This window comes from Myotis lucifugus, unplaced genomic scaffold (genome assembly GCF_000147115.1).
Source record: "Myotis lucifugus unplaced genomic scaffold, Myoluc2.0 scaffold_547, whole genome shotgun sequence".
Lineage (NCBI taxonomy): Eukaryota > Metazoa > Chordata > Mammalia > Chiroptera > Vespertilionidae > Myotis > Myotis lucifugus.
In genome coordinates this window covers 299,674-313,128 of record NW_005871595.1, presented here as the reverse complement: position 1 = coordinate 313,128, position 13,455 = coordinate 299,674, and the positions used below count along the sequence as shown (strand labels likewise).

The 13,455-nt window shown below is 47.6% G+C and overlaps 1 protein-coding gene across 1 annotated transcript in view; it reads left to right on the top strand.

Moving 5' to 3' along the window:
• SMARCC1 (SWI/SNF related, matrix associated, actin dependent regulator of chromatin subfamily c member 1) overlaps window positions 1-13,455 on the top strand; it is a gene marked incomplete at its 5' end in the record, with an annotated part of 78,921 nt that overhangs the window by 21,440 nt on the left and 44,026 nt on the right. The window contains 8 exons of the mRNA XM_023745470.1: window positions 1,204-1,325; window positions 3,214-3,338; window positions 5,135-5,194; window positions 6,074-6,111; window positions 7,015-7,136; window positions 8,016-8,087; window positions 11,370-11,483; window positions 11,994-12,147. Of these exons, the coding sequence (XP_023601238.1) occupies window positions 1,204-1,325; window positions 3,214-3,338; window positions 5,135-5,194; window positions 6,074-6,111; window positions 7,015-7,136; window positions 8,016-8,087; window positions 11,370-11,483; window positions 11,994-12,147 (807 nt within the window). The remainder of the gene's footprint in view (window positions 1-1,203; window positions 1,326-3,213; window positions 3,339-5,134; window positions 5,195-6,073; window positions 6,112-7,014; window positions 7,137-8,015; window positions 8,088-11,369; window positions 11,484-11,993; window positions 12,148-13,455) is intronic.

Here is a 13,455-nt window from a genome sequence, read left to right as displayed (position 1 = left end):
TTCACTTAGAAAGTGCGGGTCCTTCATGCTGTGTTCAGCCCCATGTGTTTCTTCTCTGTCACACTGTGTGCTCTTTATCTTTAAGACTGTTTTAAAACTAGTTTTTTTTTCATTTTTTAGTTTGTTCCTATTTGCTTTGGAATATCACTTTAAATTTTTTTATTTTGGCCTCCTTCTCTAATATGTTTACATATTTGTTTTCCCTTAATGCATTTCAAACCAAATCTTTGTGTCATCAGGAATATTCTAATTTCCATATCACATCATTGAACTGGCCTGTTCCTGTCCACCCCTTATAAATTTAGATGGGTTGTTTATTCACTTATCTTTAGGGGGGATTATATAAAATTGATCTAATATGCCTTTAAAAAATTTAACTTCAGATTTACATACTAATCCAAGGTGTGTGTAGTTTAGGTTTTCTTCCAAACTTCTCTTCCTGGCTCTTACGATGCTCAGGTCCCCCTCTGACTGGCCCGAAAGATGGAAGTTTAATTGATACTTCAGCTCTGATATTTGGGAGCGAGGGACACCTCAGATTCCATTCTTTGGATCATTTGGGGGTTTTCTTTATTGTGTCTGTTGTGTAGATTGGCACTTGGCTTCTACAGGTTGACTTCTGTATATTGATCTGTACCCTGCACTGATGAACTCACCTGTTAGCTGGGGTAGTTGTTCTGTGGATTTCTGAGGGTTAATGCCACCTGCAAGTCGGGATAGTCTTATAGGTTGACTTTGCAATCTTATTTCACATCTTTTGTATCAAAGTTATCTTTTATCTTTATTTTACTGACGAATTAGGAGTAGTTTCTGGAACATTTTCCCAAGCTTATTCAGCCTGTCTTTGTATTTTATTAATTTAATAACAAGTTTTATATTTTTCTACTAATTGCTGGACATGTTTTTCCCACCTGGAAGCCCCGGTTGTGAGCAGGGTCGTTTTCGAGGTGGGCTCGGGCGGGTCTGTTCTGTAGCGAAGTGGAGGCCTGGGGCTAGTGCTGGCGGTTCCGTTGGTGACGCGGCACCTGAAGGCGGGAAGTCTCTTGGCTGCGGGTGGCCAGGATGCTGGTGATGTGCCCTGCCTTTGCTCTGGGCTCGTGTGTTTGTTACTGTCTTTGTGAAAATGCACTTTGGGGCAAGGGCTCGTAGAAACTGAGGCGACGACAGAGCTGGCTGCTGCTCATTTCCATTTACCTCTTCCAGCCAGTGAGAAGTCCCGAGAGGAGAGATAGGAAGGCGTCAGCGAGTGCTCGGAAGAGGAAGCACTCGCCCTCCCCGCCACCCCCCACGCCCACAGAGTCACGGAAGAAGAGCGGGAAGAAAGGGTAAGCGCCGGCCGGGCAGACCCCAGGGGCGTCCTCGGCGCGCCCTGCACAGCGGGAGCTCCGTCCCTGAATACAGTCTCTCTTCTGCGTCTACGTCTGTGTTGAGGATGGTTGCTAAAGGGTTTAGGACGTTACACTCATCCTCGTTAATGTCCGTGTCTCTCTGATTTTGTTACCTGTCCCATTTGTGATCAAAATAACTCATACAGGACATGAACGTATGACTTAAGGCCCTGTATAGTGCATGGCCTGAAGTAGATCCACCTAATAAATGGTAGAGAATACTTAATAATTTCCATAGTTAGCTCAAAATATTTTAATAACATTTATAAATAACACTCATGAACCAGCCACAGTCATAAAAATGATTTTACTATTTTCTCAAGCTGCATGTACGTGTATATTGTGAAGACCTTACCAAGGACATGGAAGACCCAGTATAGACCCAAGTTAATACCGTAAAAGTAGATTTCTCTTCAGGGATTATTGAGGGCAACCTTATTTCTTAAATATCGAAGCTGAATCTTGATGTTCAGATATTTCGGACCCACCTGCGATCCTGCGAAGAAGCTGGCAATCCATGTGCTCCTCTTCCCGTTGGGCCCAGCAGGGGCCCAGGGCGCTCGTGGGCATTGGGCTGAAATGCCACCTCCCGGGCTCACGGTGGCGGCATTCGGCCTCTCCGCTGAGTTTCCTACCATGACTGCTGTGTGTCCCTCAGCTGCCTGTGTCTGTTTTCTAGTGAGCGGGCCTTTGCTCACTGAAGTTTCCCCTTAGGGTCCTATATTAACCAAAATCTGTTTTCTGAATGTTTGTTTTATTCATCTTCCCTGCATCTTTTCTTCCCTTTTTACATATTTTATCTGCCCACCACCTTTAGGTTCATAGGCCTTTTAAAAATTGTCATGTAATTTTTGTTTGAAAATTTCAACCTGTATCCCTGTCTAACCCAGCGGTCGCCAGCCGGTGGTCCGCGGATCTCTGGTGGTCCGTGAGGTCCGAAGGTTGGCGATCGCTGGCCTAACCAGTACCGACATGCTGCCCCTCTTAGAAGGGAAGGGTGATTGTTCTCTCGGAGCGGAGGCCTCGGGCTGGTCCTCCTGTGTCTCCATCCCCACACCCCTGGTCAGTCCCTCCTGAACAAGTTACATCTTTACGCCTTCACTCATCATCCTGAAACATTGCCTGCTTCTCAGTGAATTGTCACTGTTCCCAAGGTTCGGCTTGGCTGTCGCCTGCAGTCTGGGCTGTTTCTCTGAGCTTTATTTTCTTGGTGCCTTTATTCCTTCCTCTGCATTGGCATGCACCACGTGTATGAGTTAGGTAATGATTCCTCAAGGTAAGGAACCATTCCATTCTTGTTTGAACTTTCACAGGCATTCTGGCATGTATTAGTTCTGACAATAAATATTGATGTGATTGAATTGGTGAAAGAGCAATGGCAGTTTTTACAGAAAGCATTAGTACCAGGTTAGTATCATCCTAACTGATTCTGCTTTGTACTTCCTGGTATTTGAATGATATAAACAGCCAAGAAAATACAGTGTTTTATATCTCTGACAAAATATCTTACGTAAGTGATGGTTTATGACCTGAGCAAATACGTCCCGCATTTCCATAGCAGATGTTCCTCCTTACACCAACGTCAGCCTCTTCTAGGATACGGTCTGCAATTTGTGTGGTAGGATTTTGTGTCTGTTTCTGTGCCTAGTAACTTTATTTTCCTTTTGGCTGTACTTCGGGGCATGTGTCTAATATGATTTCACTTGTCTTTTAAAGTGATTCTGGGCATAGATTCTAACTACAATGAAGGGGAAGCCTCTGAAACTGCTTGCTGTGAATCGCTATCATCGTCTTGTTTATCTTTCACGTGCTCTTGCTGTTTCAGCCAAGCTAGTCTCTATGGGAAGCGCAGGAGTCAGAAAGAGGAAGAGGAACAAGAAGACCTTACCAAGGACATGGAGGACCCCACACCTGTGCCCAACATCGAGGAAGTGGTGCTCCCCAAAAACGGTTTGTGCTCTCCTGTCTGGTCTGGGGTGTTCGGCAAGCTTGAGGCATCTCAGCAATGCCCTGGGGCTGACTTCCCGCTCTGTGCCCGCCTCTCAGCGTTCAAGTGCGAATAGATTCCCCCTTCTAATGTTAGCATTTATGCAGTTCCTCTTTCCCCACCTTTTGGTACTTTTTGTTTATTGAGAAGATAGACTGTGACCAAAATGTTGTCTATATTTAGTAATACCTTAAAATTCATGTTTTAAAAATCCCAACAGAATCTATATAGATGAGGAAAAGCGGGGTGCTTTTCTGTGTGCCAGTTAGGGTTTCAGCTCAGTCCCTGGGAAGAGGATGTGCCCTAACTGTGCCTGTGGGCCTGTAAATTGTCCTTCACTCCTGGGCAGTTGTTTTCGTGGCTTTGAAGCTCTGCTATTCAGGGCATATACGTTTAGGGTTGCCTGTCCTCTCAGAGGCTTGGCTCTTCATTCCAGCACCTTTCTGTTCCCCTGAAAAGAACCCTGGTACCTACTCGGGTCCAAATTACCCCTCCCCCACCCTGCAACCACGCCTATACTTTGTCTCCAGATTTCCTGTTCTCTATTTGCTTTTTACCTAAATTTTTTGTAGTTTGTTGTAAGTATTAAATGTATCCTTAATTTATCAACTAAATTTAGAATCACTATTGTCTAGTTGAGAAGAAGGTGTGAAATTTACCATAACGTAAGGTATGCCCTTTCCTGTCTTTTGTAACGGAACGTGCAGTCACCTATAACACGTCACGTGCATTTCTGAAATCCTTGCATTGTGTCGAATGGGGCACTGCAGACCACACAAAGGTACTTTACAGGTCATGTGGAAGGTAATGTTTATAAAAGTAATCAACAGATTTAGTTGAGATAAAAGTGCTATGAAGGTGCTGGTAGTCCTTACAGATCCCTAAACTATCTTTTATAATAATAAAAGCGTAATATGCTAATTAGACTGGACAGCTGAACGACCTTCCAGATGTCCTTCCGGACGAAGCCGGGGCTGCGAGGGCCGAGCCCTTGCACGCATTCCATGCATCGAGCCTCCAGTAAAGCTACCATGATCAGTGTAGGGTGGTGGGACAGAGCAATGGCTGGATGCATCAGTGGAATAGAATGGCCAGCTCAAATGTAGACCCATGTATATATACTCATTATACATGCATGATGATAAGGAGAAAGGAATGTTGATTATAGGATAGTGGAAAGTTAAGATCTGGTTTCAATAAAAAAATATAGGGCTGGTTACTTTGTAATCTATACACGGACACACGGGATCTGTTGAAAATGAAAGGGACGTACTGTAACTAGGAATTACATGGAAGCATCACACAGGCACACAGTCACATGAGGAAAGTGGAGCGCGAAGGACAGTAGGAATAACGTTCATGTAAGATTTTACATCCTCAGAATAGGTTTCAAAGTCACTTAGGTGTGTAAAAGGTATCATTTCTCCCTCAGTTTATCTAAACAAATGGCACAAAAATGTGAATCAACACAGACACAAGAAACGAATAACATGCTTTTCTTAGGAAAGGGATTGAAAGCTGCTTTTTCTGTTTTGCTCTCTGTGTCTGCCTTTATGATGAGCAGGTTGGGTGCTTTGTGATCAGTTACAGATGTGGGGTCACATCGCACGGGCTGCTTCTCGAGTTGGGGTTTGATGTGAGGACTGAGGGACGGGGCGCTCGCAGTGAGGTTTGCGTGTTTTTAAATCTAGTCTGTTCTGTTTTTCTCCTAAAAACAAGTACAACTTTCCCCCTGAAACAATGCTTTTTTTTCTTCCAGTAAATCCAAAGAAAGATAGTGAGAATACACCTGTGAAAGGAGGAACTGTAGCTGATCTAGGTAAAATCAAAAACATCTACCCATGTCTGTGTTGTGTCCTGTCTGATAACAGCTCCTCTGATGTTGGTCTTTATTGAGAAATGTTGCTTTCAGTTGCTGTACTTCCCAACAGATCTCGGTTGCAGTCCCTTCAGCAGCATTGTGGTTTGGTTTGCTACCATACTAGGAACGTTGATTTTCTGTGATCCGTTCTTTTCCGTCTTTAATCATGATACTATGTTCTGATATTATACATAAATCAGAATTTCTGAGTTTTAAAGAAATTGTTGGTAGTTAAGTTACTTGCAGTGCCTTAGTCACTGCTGACGATCATAGTAATTAAAAAGAACACAAAATGTCACCGAAACTTAATGTGATCATTTGTGCCAGAATCTCTCCCCTTTATCACACTGGCCCTTTCCCTTCCCGGGGAGTCAGCGCCTGGTTTAATTGCTCGTGGGTTTGCTCCTGTCCTCTGTGAGGCCACACTGAGGGCCTGCATCCCCTCGCCCCAAGGTACCAGCCCTCTTACAGGACGTGGTCTGTGGGGAGGGAGCGTAACCGCTTTCTGCACTCCTCATGCCTTCCACACTTCCTCTGGGATCCGAAAGGCCATTCCTTGCTTCACAGCCTCAGGAGGCAAGAGCCTAGGGAAGCCCCTATCCTAGTAGGTAAGATCATGACCAGCAGTAATTAATTAGAAATTCCCTCGTGTTGGAAATTTTTAATTATTTATGCTTTGAATCTCTCCTCACCTCTGTGAATGATTTGAGGCGGGTTTGCTTTAGTTCTCCATTCTCTTTTTTTTTGTCCAGTGTCAGTTACTGAAACCTTCACTTTCTAAGAAGTCCAAACAGCTTTCCCTGCTTTTTAAATAAAGGATGTGTTTTGGTTTTACAGATGAGCAGGATGAAGAGACGGTCACAACAGGAGGAAAGGTAACGATTCAGTTAGGTCCTTAGAAGTACTCTGTTTTGAGGCCCTTGTGATTTTAAATATCTTTTTTAACATACCCCCAAAGAATTTGTGCTTCTTGACCCCAAAGTTTTATCAAAAGGAAATTTCCATCTTCCCAGCAGTGCCCTGGGGAAGCAGTGATTTTGAAATTACTGTTAGAAAACCAGGTTTTTAGGAGGAATCACTTGCAAAGCCTCCATAATTTATATTCTGATATAAATCAGGTAGTTTTTAGTAGCGGGAGTGATTGAGAGTGTAGGCCTCTCGCTGGGCCCCCTGTAGTTATATCTTGGTGACCGTTTGTTAGCTCTGTATCATTGTCTCACCACAAAGCAGGTGATGAGTAGCACCTGCTGCTCTTGTCGGGCGTCAGTGAGATGGTGCACACAGAGTTGTTAGCAGGTGCTCGGTGCTCAGTCTTTGGGGTGGGAGGCCCTGTCATTATGCCTTGCTCATGTCCTGGAGTCAGCTCCTTACAATAACTTGAGAACTAATAACAGGTTTGGGATCCGATCCAGGTAAAGCGTAATTTGGACAAGTAAGGAACATGCCATGTGAGAGGCGTGGGCAGTGAGCTGCCTGCCTCACCGTAGAAACAGCCGTTCTTTAATCAGCGTGAGATCTAACCTTGCTGTGAGGCACTTACCTTGTGTGTGTTGATTCCCTCACGTGTAAAAGGCAGGAGTAAAATCTGCTGTGTCACCTGGACAGCTTGTGAAGGTGCCTTAAAGATTGTGAAAGACTGTTTTCACTTGAAATTTATTTTCCCGGTCCTTGAAATTGGAACCAATAGCTTCATTTTCTGGGACGTGATATCAGAGGTTTGAAAGCTGTTACATGTCTGTAGTTCTCTCTTTCTCTTCACTTCGGCTTCTTTCCTGCAGGAAGATGACGACCCCAGCAAAGGGGATCCGAGTCGGCCAGTGGACCCTGGTGAAGACAACGTGACAGAGCAGACCAATCACATCATCATTCCCAGCTACGCGTCCTGGTTTGACTATAACTGGTGAGGAGGCCCTGCCTCTGTGAACGTGGGACTGGGAGTGGGGAACGTTCCTTGAAATCTATGGGGAAAATATCCTCGGGGGTGAAAAAGGGGCAGGGATTAAGCAAAATACACATCTCGTAGACGACAGCAATATGGTGACTTCCAGAGGGTGGTGGGAGGAGATAGGAGACCGTTAAGAGGTGGTAAATGGTGATGAAAAGAGACTTGACTTGGGGTGGTGAACACACAATACAGTATAGAGATAGAGAACTGTACCCCTGAAAACTAATCTTGTTAACCAGTGTCACCCCAATAGACCAATAAAATAAGTAAATAAGAAAAAAGATGAAGGTTGTGTGATCTTTCTAAAAGCAGTAAACCCCTAAATAATTTTTAAAATTCAATTCACCACAAAGTTTCTGAGGGCTGGACAGGACGGTGCAGGGGTGTGAAGAGCCTGAGAACCTGATTATTGTGAAGTCCATTGTCTTCGGGCCTGTCCTTCATTTTACCAGTTTGTTGCCATGCCAACTACTGTGATTTTTGTCACCCAATTTCCAAAGAGCTCTTTCTGTCTTGTAGCTCGTCTAGTCATTATGTATATGACAACAGCTGAGTAAAGTCTGTGGCTTTCAATGTGTTGACAGCACTTTTTTGAGTTTGGTTATAGGAGTGGAAAAACTACAGAAGGTACTGGGGTGAGGAAGGGAGCGCTTTCCTTAACTCTGTGACACACCGAATACGCAGGAGCTGTGCAAAGCCAGTTCGCTTTTGCGAGGAGCGCTCACCTTTTAGACTTACAGTTTTGCTTTGAAATTTAAGCTTAGCTCACATTTTGAGATTTTTATTTTCCAGAGAGTACTTACTCCCGGTCCTCTTCTTTCCTTTTCTGTCCAGTATTCACGTGATTGAACGGCGTGCTCTCCCTGAGTTTTTCAATGGAAAAAACAAATCCAAGACTCCAGAGATGTGAGTGACATGTGCTGATGGGATGCTGATACCGCCACATACTTAGTGGGGCTGGTCTTCAGAGAAATTGTGTGTTTGGCGGGGTTCCTAACGCATACTTCTGAGTTAATGTTTGCAAATATTTTATTCCGTTCAGAGCAGTGTTCATATCTCTGCTGCACAGAATTCCTTACCTCAAGGAAATTGCTTCAGATTTTTTTCTTTCTCAACCTGGAACTACATACATGTCAGCTCTTGCAGCTAAAGTTTGAGTTCAGTAATGGTAATGGTTTTTCACTAAAACTGTTCAGGTTACTTTCTAACAGTTCCCACCTTGTATGTACATATGTGTTATGAGCTATAGATACTTATATGTAACTAGAGGCCCGGTGCACGAATTTGTGCACCAGTGGGGTCCCCTCAGCCTGGCCTGCGGGTTGGGGCTGAAACCAGCTCTCTGACATCCCCCGAGGGGTCCTGGATTGTGAGAGGGCGCAGGCCCGGCCGAGGGACCCTACCGATGCACAATGGGGGTTGGGGAGGGACGTAGGAGGTTGGCCAGCCGGGGAGGGATCGAAGGAAGGCTCCAGGGCGTGTCCGGCCCATCTTGCTCAGTCCTGATCAGCAGGACCCCAGCAGCAAGCCCACCTACCAGTCGGAGCATCTCCCTCCTGGTGATCAGTGCACGTCATAGTGAGCGGTGGAGCAGCCTTAGCATATCATTAGCATATTGCGCTTTGATTGGTTGAACTGCCAGCCGGACGACTGGACACTTAGCATACGAGGCTTTTATTATATAGGATAATTGAGGAGAAAATGGAATTTTCACCTTATTTTTCTGATGAATGACTGGTCCTTAAAAGGATGCCAGAGAGAATGATACAGCTGCACAGGAATCGCTCTTTGCTGCGTGATGTATGGTTGTGCTTTTGCCTTGGAAATAGTAAGACTTGCTGGGAGGAAGAAGGTTGTCAGGACACATATTTTGCCTTTGCCTGGGGCCTGTTAAATACACACTTCTAGAAACCCTCACCCCTAAATAAGTCAGCACCAATCATACTATCAATATCTTTCCATTTATTATCTTCACGAGAGGCCCGGTGCATGAAAATTCACGCACTGGAGGGGGGTCCCTCAGCCCGGCCTGCCCCCTCTCACAGTCCGGGAGCCCTCAGATCAGGGGAAGGTGATGCCCCCATCACACCTCTGCTTCTGCCACTGCCGGCAGCACAAGCCTCAGCCGGCCCTGGTTACCTGAGCCTTGGGCGGCCCTGGGCAGCTGGGGGGGCTGAGGGGACTGGGCACTGCCATCTTGTGGCTGTGGGCACCGCCATATTTGAGGGTGTGACAGTCAATTAGCATATCCCTACATATTGGCCATGAGCACCACCATCTTTGTGATGGCGTGAGGGTCAATTAGCATATCCCCTCTTTATTAGATAGGATAGTGTTAATCTTGTCTGTTACATACATGTGACTACAAAATAGATGTCTCTTGTTTAAATTGTTAGGGAAGGAGGATGGGATCATGCGCATGTGCCGGGGGTTGTTAGGGGGGAGGATGGGGGTTGTTGCGGGGGAGGATGGGGGTTGTTAGGGGGGAGGATGGGGGTTGTTGGGGGGGAGGATGGGGGCTGTTGGGGGGGAGGATGGGGGCTGTTGGGGGGGAGGATGGGGGCTGTTGCGGGGGAGGATGGGGGTTGTTGGGGGGGAGGATGGGGGCTGTTGGGGGGAGGATGTGGGTTGTTGGCGGGGGGATGGGATCATGCGTATGGGCTGGGGGAGCCTGTGCAGGGCGGTTTGAGGCAGAGAGAAACGCAGCCTTGAAGCTGTAAACGCTGTCAGGAGTCATTTGGAGCCAGAGTCGGATTTGCCATGATCAGCCCTCAGTGCCCTGGTACTTCCTTCCTCTGCCCAGTTGTGGTCTGTGCTGCCACCTGACTGGCGAGGTGCCAGCGTCTGTAAGTTCTCAGGGTCCTTGGGAGTCTCCTGCTGAGCAGCACCTTTAGCACTTCAGTCCGTTTAACGGTGGACTCACCTCCAGGCGGCGCTGGCCCCTGTGCTTCTGCAGGCCCTGCTGGAGCACTGCCTTCCCGCTCGCCTGCAGCCAACCTCCCCCCCCCCGGCTTTTGTCTGACTTTTGTTGCAAGAATTTTTTTTTTTTTTTATATATATATATTTTTTATTGATTTTTTACAGAGAGGAAGGGAGAGGGACAGAGAGTTAGAAACATCGATGAGAGAGAAACATCGATCAGCTGCCTCCTGCACACTCCCCACTGGGTATGTGCCCGCAACCAAGGTACATGCCCTTGACCAGAATCGAACCTGGGACCCTTGAGTCCGCAGGCTGACGCTCTATCCACTGAGCCAAACCAGTCAGGCTTTTGTCTGACTTTTGTTGCAAGAACTGTTGCTACGTCTCCAGCTTCTTCGCACTCTTACTTTAAGTATTTTGTGGCAAAAATGCTTGGGCACATTGTGGAGTCTCCTCTGACCCCCAATCTGTTTTTCTCTCTTTAAAAAAAAAATGTTCTGTGTTACCTCTGAGTTTGGCAAAAAATGTTTTGTGTTACCTCTGAGTTTGGCGCCTGAGAAACTGTCAGGCAGAGCGAAGTCCACGCGTGGCTCTAGGAAGAGTGTAGAGAGGAGACGCCGCACCAGCCAGCGTGCCCCTCCCCGGTCTGAGGCCCAGGACAGACCTTTGTCACCTGGTGCTTCTGTCTCCTCCTGAAAACGGGCGCTGACAGCCGTGCCATGTGGGGCTGAGTGCGGAGGGCAGGGAGTGCTCACACCAGGCCTGGCAACGCAGTCAGCGCCAGAGACAGCACAGTGGCCCCCAGGCTCCCGCGGAGGCGAAACCGTGGACATTGCTGGATCCCTACCGTCAGCCCTTTGTGTCCGAGAGTTTCGTCTGTAGAGTCAGCCAGAACTGTGGATCGGAACCAGTCTTTTCCACCTTCGGGTGGGAGTCTGTGGGCCCAGGGCCGTCTGCTAGGAGGGGATCTGGGTAAGCGGAGCTGCAGGCGGCTCTCCGTTCACCTGACCCAGCTTGTATCCATGTTACTTCACGTCAGCGTGGCCAGCTTCCTTCGTGCACACGTTCGTGAGGAGTTGTTCTGCATATTAGGGGCCCTACCCGGTTACACTGGTTGACTAAATACTCAGTGTCACTTACTGGTTGGAGTGTTGTTTAACTTCTTGTTGTATTTAGTTGTGAGGAATATGCAGATTTTTCGCTCTATGTGTTATTGTTTCTGAAAGGATGTGTGTCCACCCTAAGAATTTTGCCATTGCTTTTTAGATACTTGGCGTATCGAAATTTTATGATTGACACATATCGCCTGAACCCCCAAGAATATCTGACCAGCACCGCTTGTCGGAGGAACTTGACTGGCGACGTGTGTGCTGTGATGAGGTACACGCCTGCTGCCTGCCTCTTCCCTGCAGGCTCACTGACTAGACCTGCTGCCTGAGGTCCGATCGAGGGACCGATGTTTCCTTGCTGGATAAAAACAGCCCAGTCTCCTGTCTTTCACTCGGGCTGAATATTGGTGATGCTTTGGAATTTTATGATCTTTTATTTTAGAGTCAAATTGTCAAATGCCCCAGTTCCTAGTGGTGGCGAGTGGGCTGGGAGGGGAGTGGGTAAGCTCTGTGCCCAGATCTGCCTGGGAGACGGAAGGTGGGCTGCCTGGTGTGTGAGTCCTTCCCGGTCTAGCGGAGTGTTCGCCCTCATGGCTGATGGGAGACGAGGCTCTATGCCCGGCCTGCGGTGCCTGGAGACCCCCCTCCCTCCACAAACCAGAATTGCCAACGACGTCTCATGGTGCACCGCCTAGAGAAGATGTTTGCTTGTTTTTTGTTTATTTGTTTTTTAAATAAAAAGGCATGTTCTCCAGCTGTAACTCGGAGCTTGCTTCTCCAGGGTCCACGCCTTCCTAGAGCAGTGGGGCCTTGTTAATTACCAAGTGGACCCGGAAAGCCGGCCCATGGCAATGGGACCCCCGCCGACGCCCCACTTCAACGTGCTGGCTGACACCCCCTCTGGGCTGGTGCCTCTGCACCTTCGATCCCCTCAGGTACGTGCGTTCTGCCTCTTCAGGGAGCAGCCTCCACCTGGAGCTTCCTCTTCGGGCGTCACCGTCACCATCCTGTGATGGCGCTCTTTTCAGCTGCTCGGTGCTGTTTGCTTTTCTCTGTTGTGAGTGTGAGTCCAGCATCGCTCAGTGTGGAAGGAAACGCTCCCCCGAATCCCAGGGCTCTGTCCGCTCCCTGCCACGTGGTGCACATTCTTTCCGACTCACGGGTCCCTCACCCTCCGCCCTCGAAGATGCACATTAAACAGCAGGTTGTGTAAAGCTGTGGACGTGGCTTAAAACTCCTTCCCCTTCGGAACATTTGGAAAGTGGACGCTCGCACACATGTTCTTGAAAGAATTGTCAGTCAGATCACGGCAGCGTGCGTTTGAAGAACGTGAGGCTGAGCTCTGCGTGGCCCTGCAGTGGGAAACGGAGGGCGTGTTTAGGAAAATGTGTTGTCAGTTTTTTCTGTGACTTAATAGAGACAGGAAAACGTTTCTTAGGTATTAACATTTTGCTAGAAGGGGGGTGCGAAAGTGTTAGTATTTATTTTTTTGTAGAGTCTCTACCAGTAGTGGGTGTTTTATTAGGTTCCACTACTAAAACATTCTTTTTTAAAAAAACATATTTTATTGATTTCAGAGAGGAAGGGAGAGGGAGAGAGATAGAAACATCCATGATGAGAGAGAATCATTGATCGGCTGTTTCCTGCACGCCCCCGACTGGGGATCGAGCCTGCAACCGAGGCATGTGCCCTTGACCAGTATGGAACCTGGGACCCTTCAGTCTGCAGGCCGACGCTCTGTCCACTGAGCCAGATCGGCCAGGGCTGAACCATTCTTCAAAAACTTCTGTCCCCTTAACTGAGAATGTTTATTGGGCAGATCACAGAGGCAGGAAAAGTAGTTCCTAGAAGCAACGGGCTTAGCAAACAAGTTCTAGGCCAGCGGTTCTCAACCTGTGGGTCGCGACCCCTTTGGGGGTCGAACGACCCTTTCACAGGGGTCGCCTAAGACCATCGGAAAACACATATATAATTACATATTGTTTTTGTGATTAATCACTATGCTTTAATTATGTTCCATTTGTAACAATGAAATTGAGGGTCACCACAACATGAGGAACTGTATTAAAGGGTGGCGGCGTTAGGAAGGTTGAGAACCACTGGTCTAGAGGTCAAGGGAGGAAGGGCCTGTGGGCTTGGGAGGAAGAAGCTAATGGTGATGTGCGGGGGGGGGGGGGGGGGGGGGGGGTGCCCCCCCGGGGGGAGACCGAAGTAAGGTCCCCCCCTCCCAAAGGGGGGGGGGG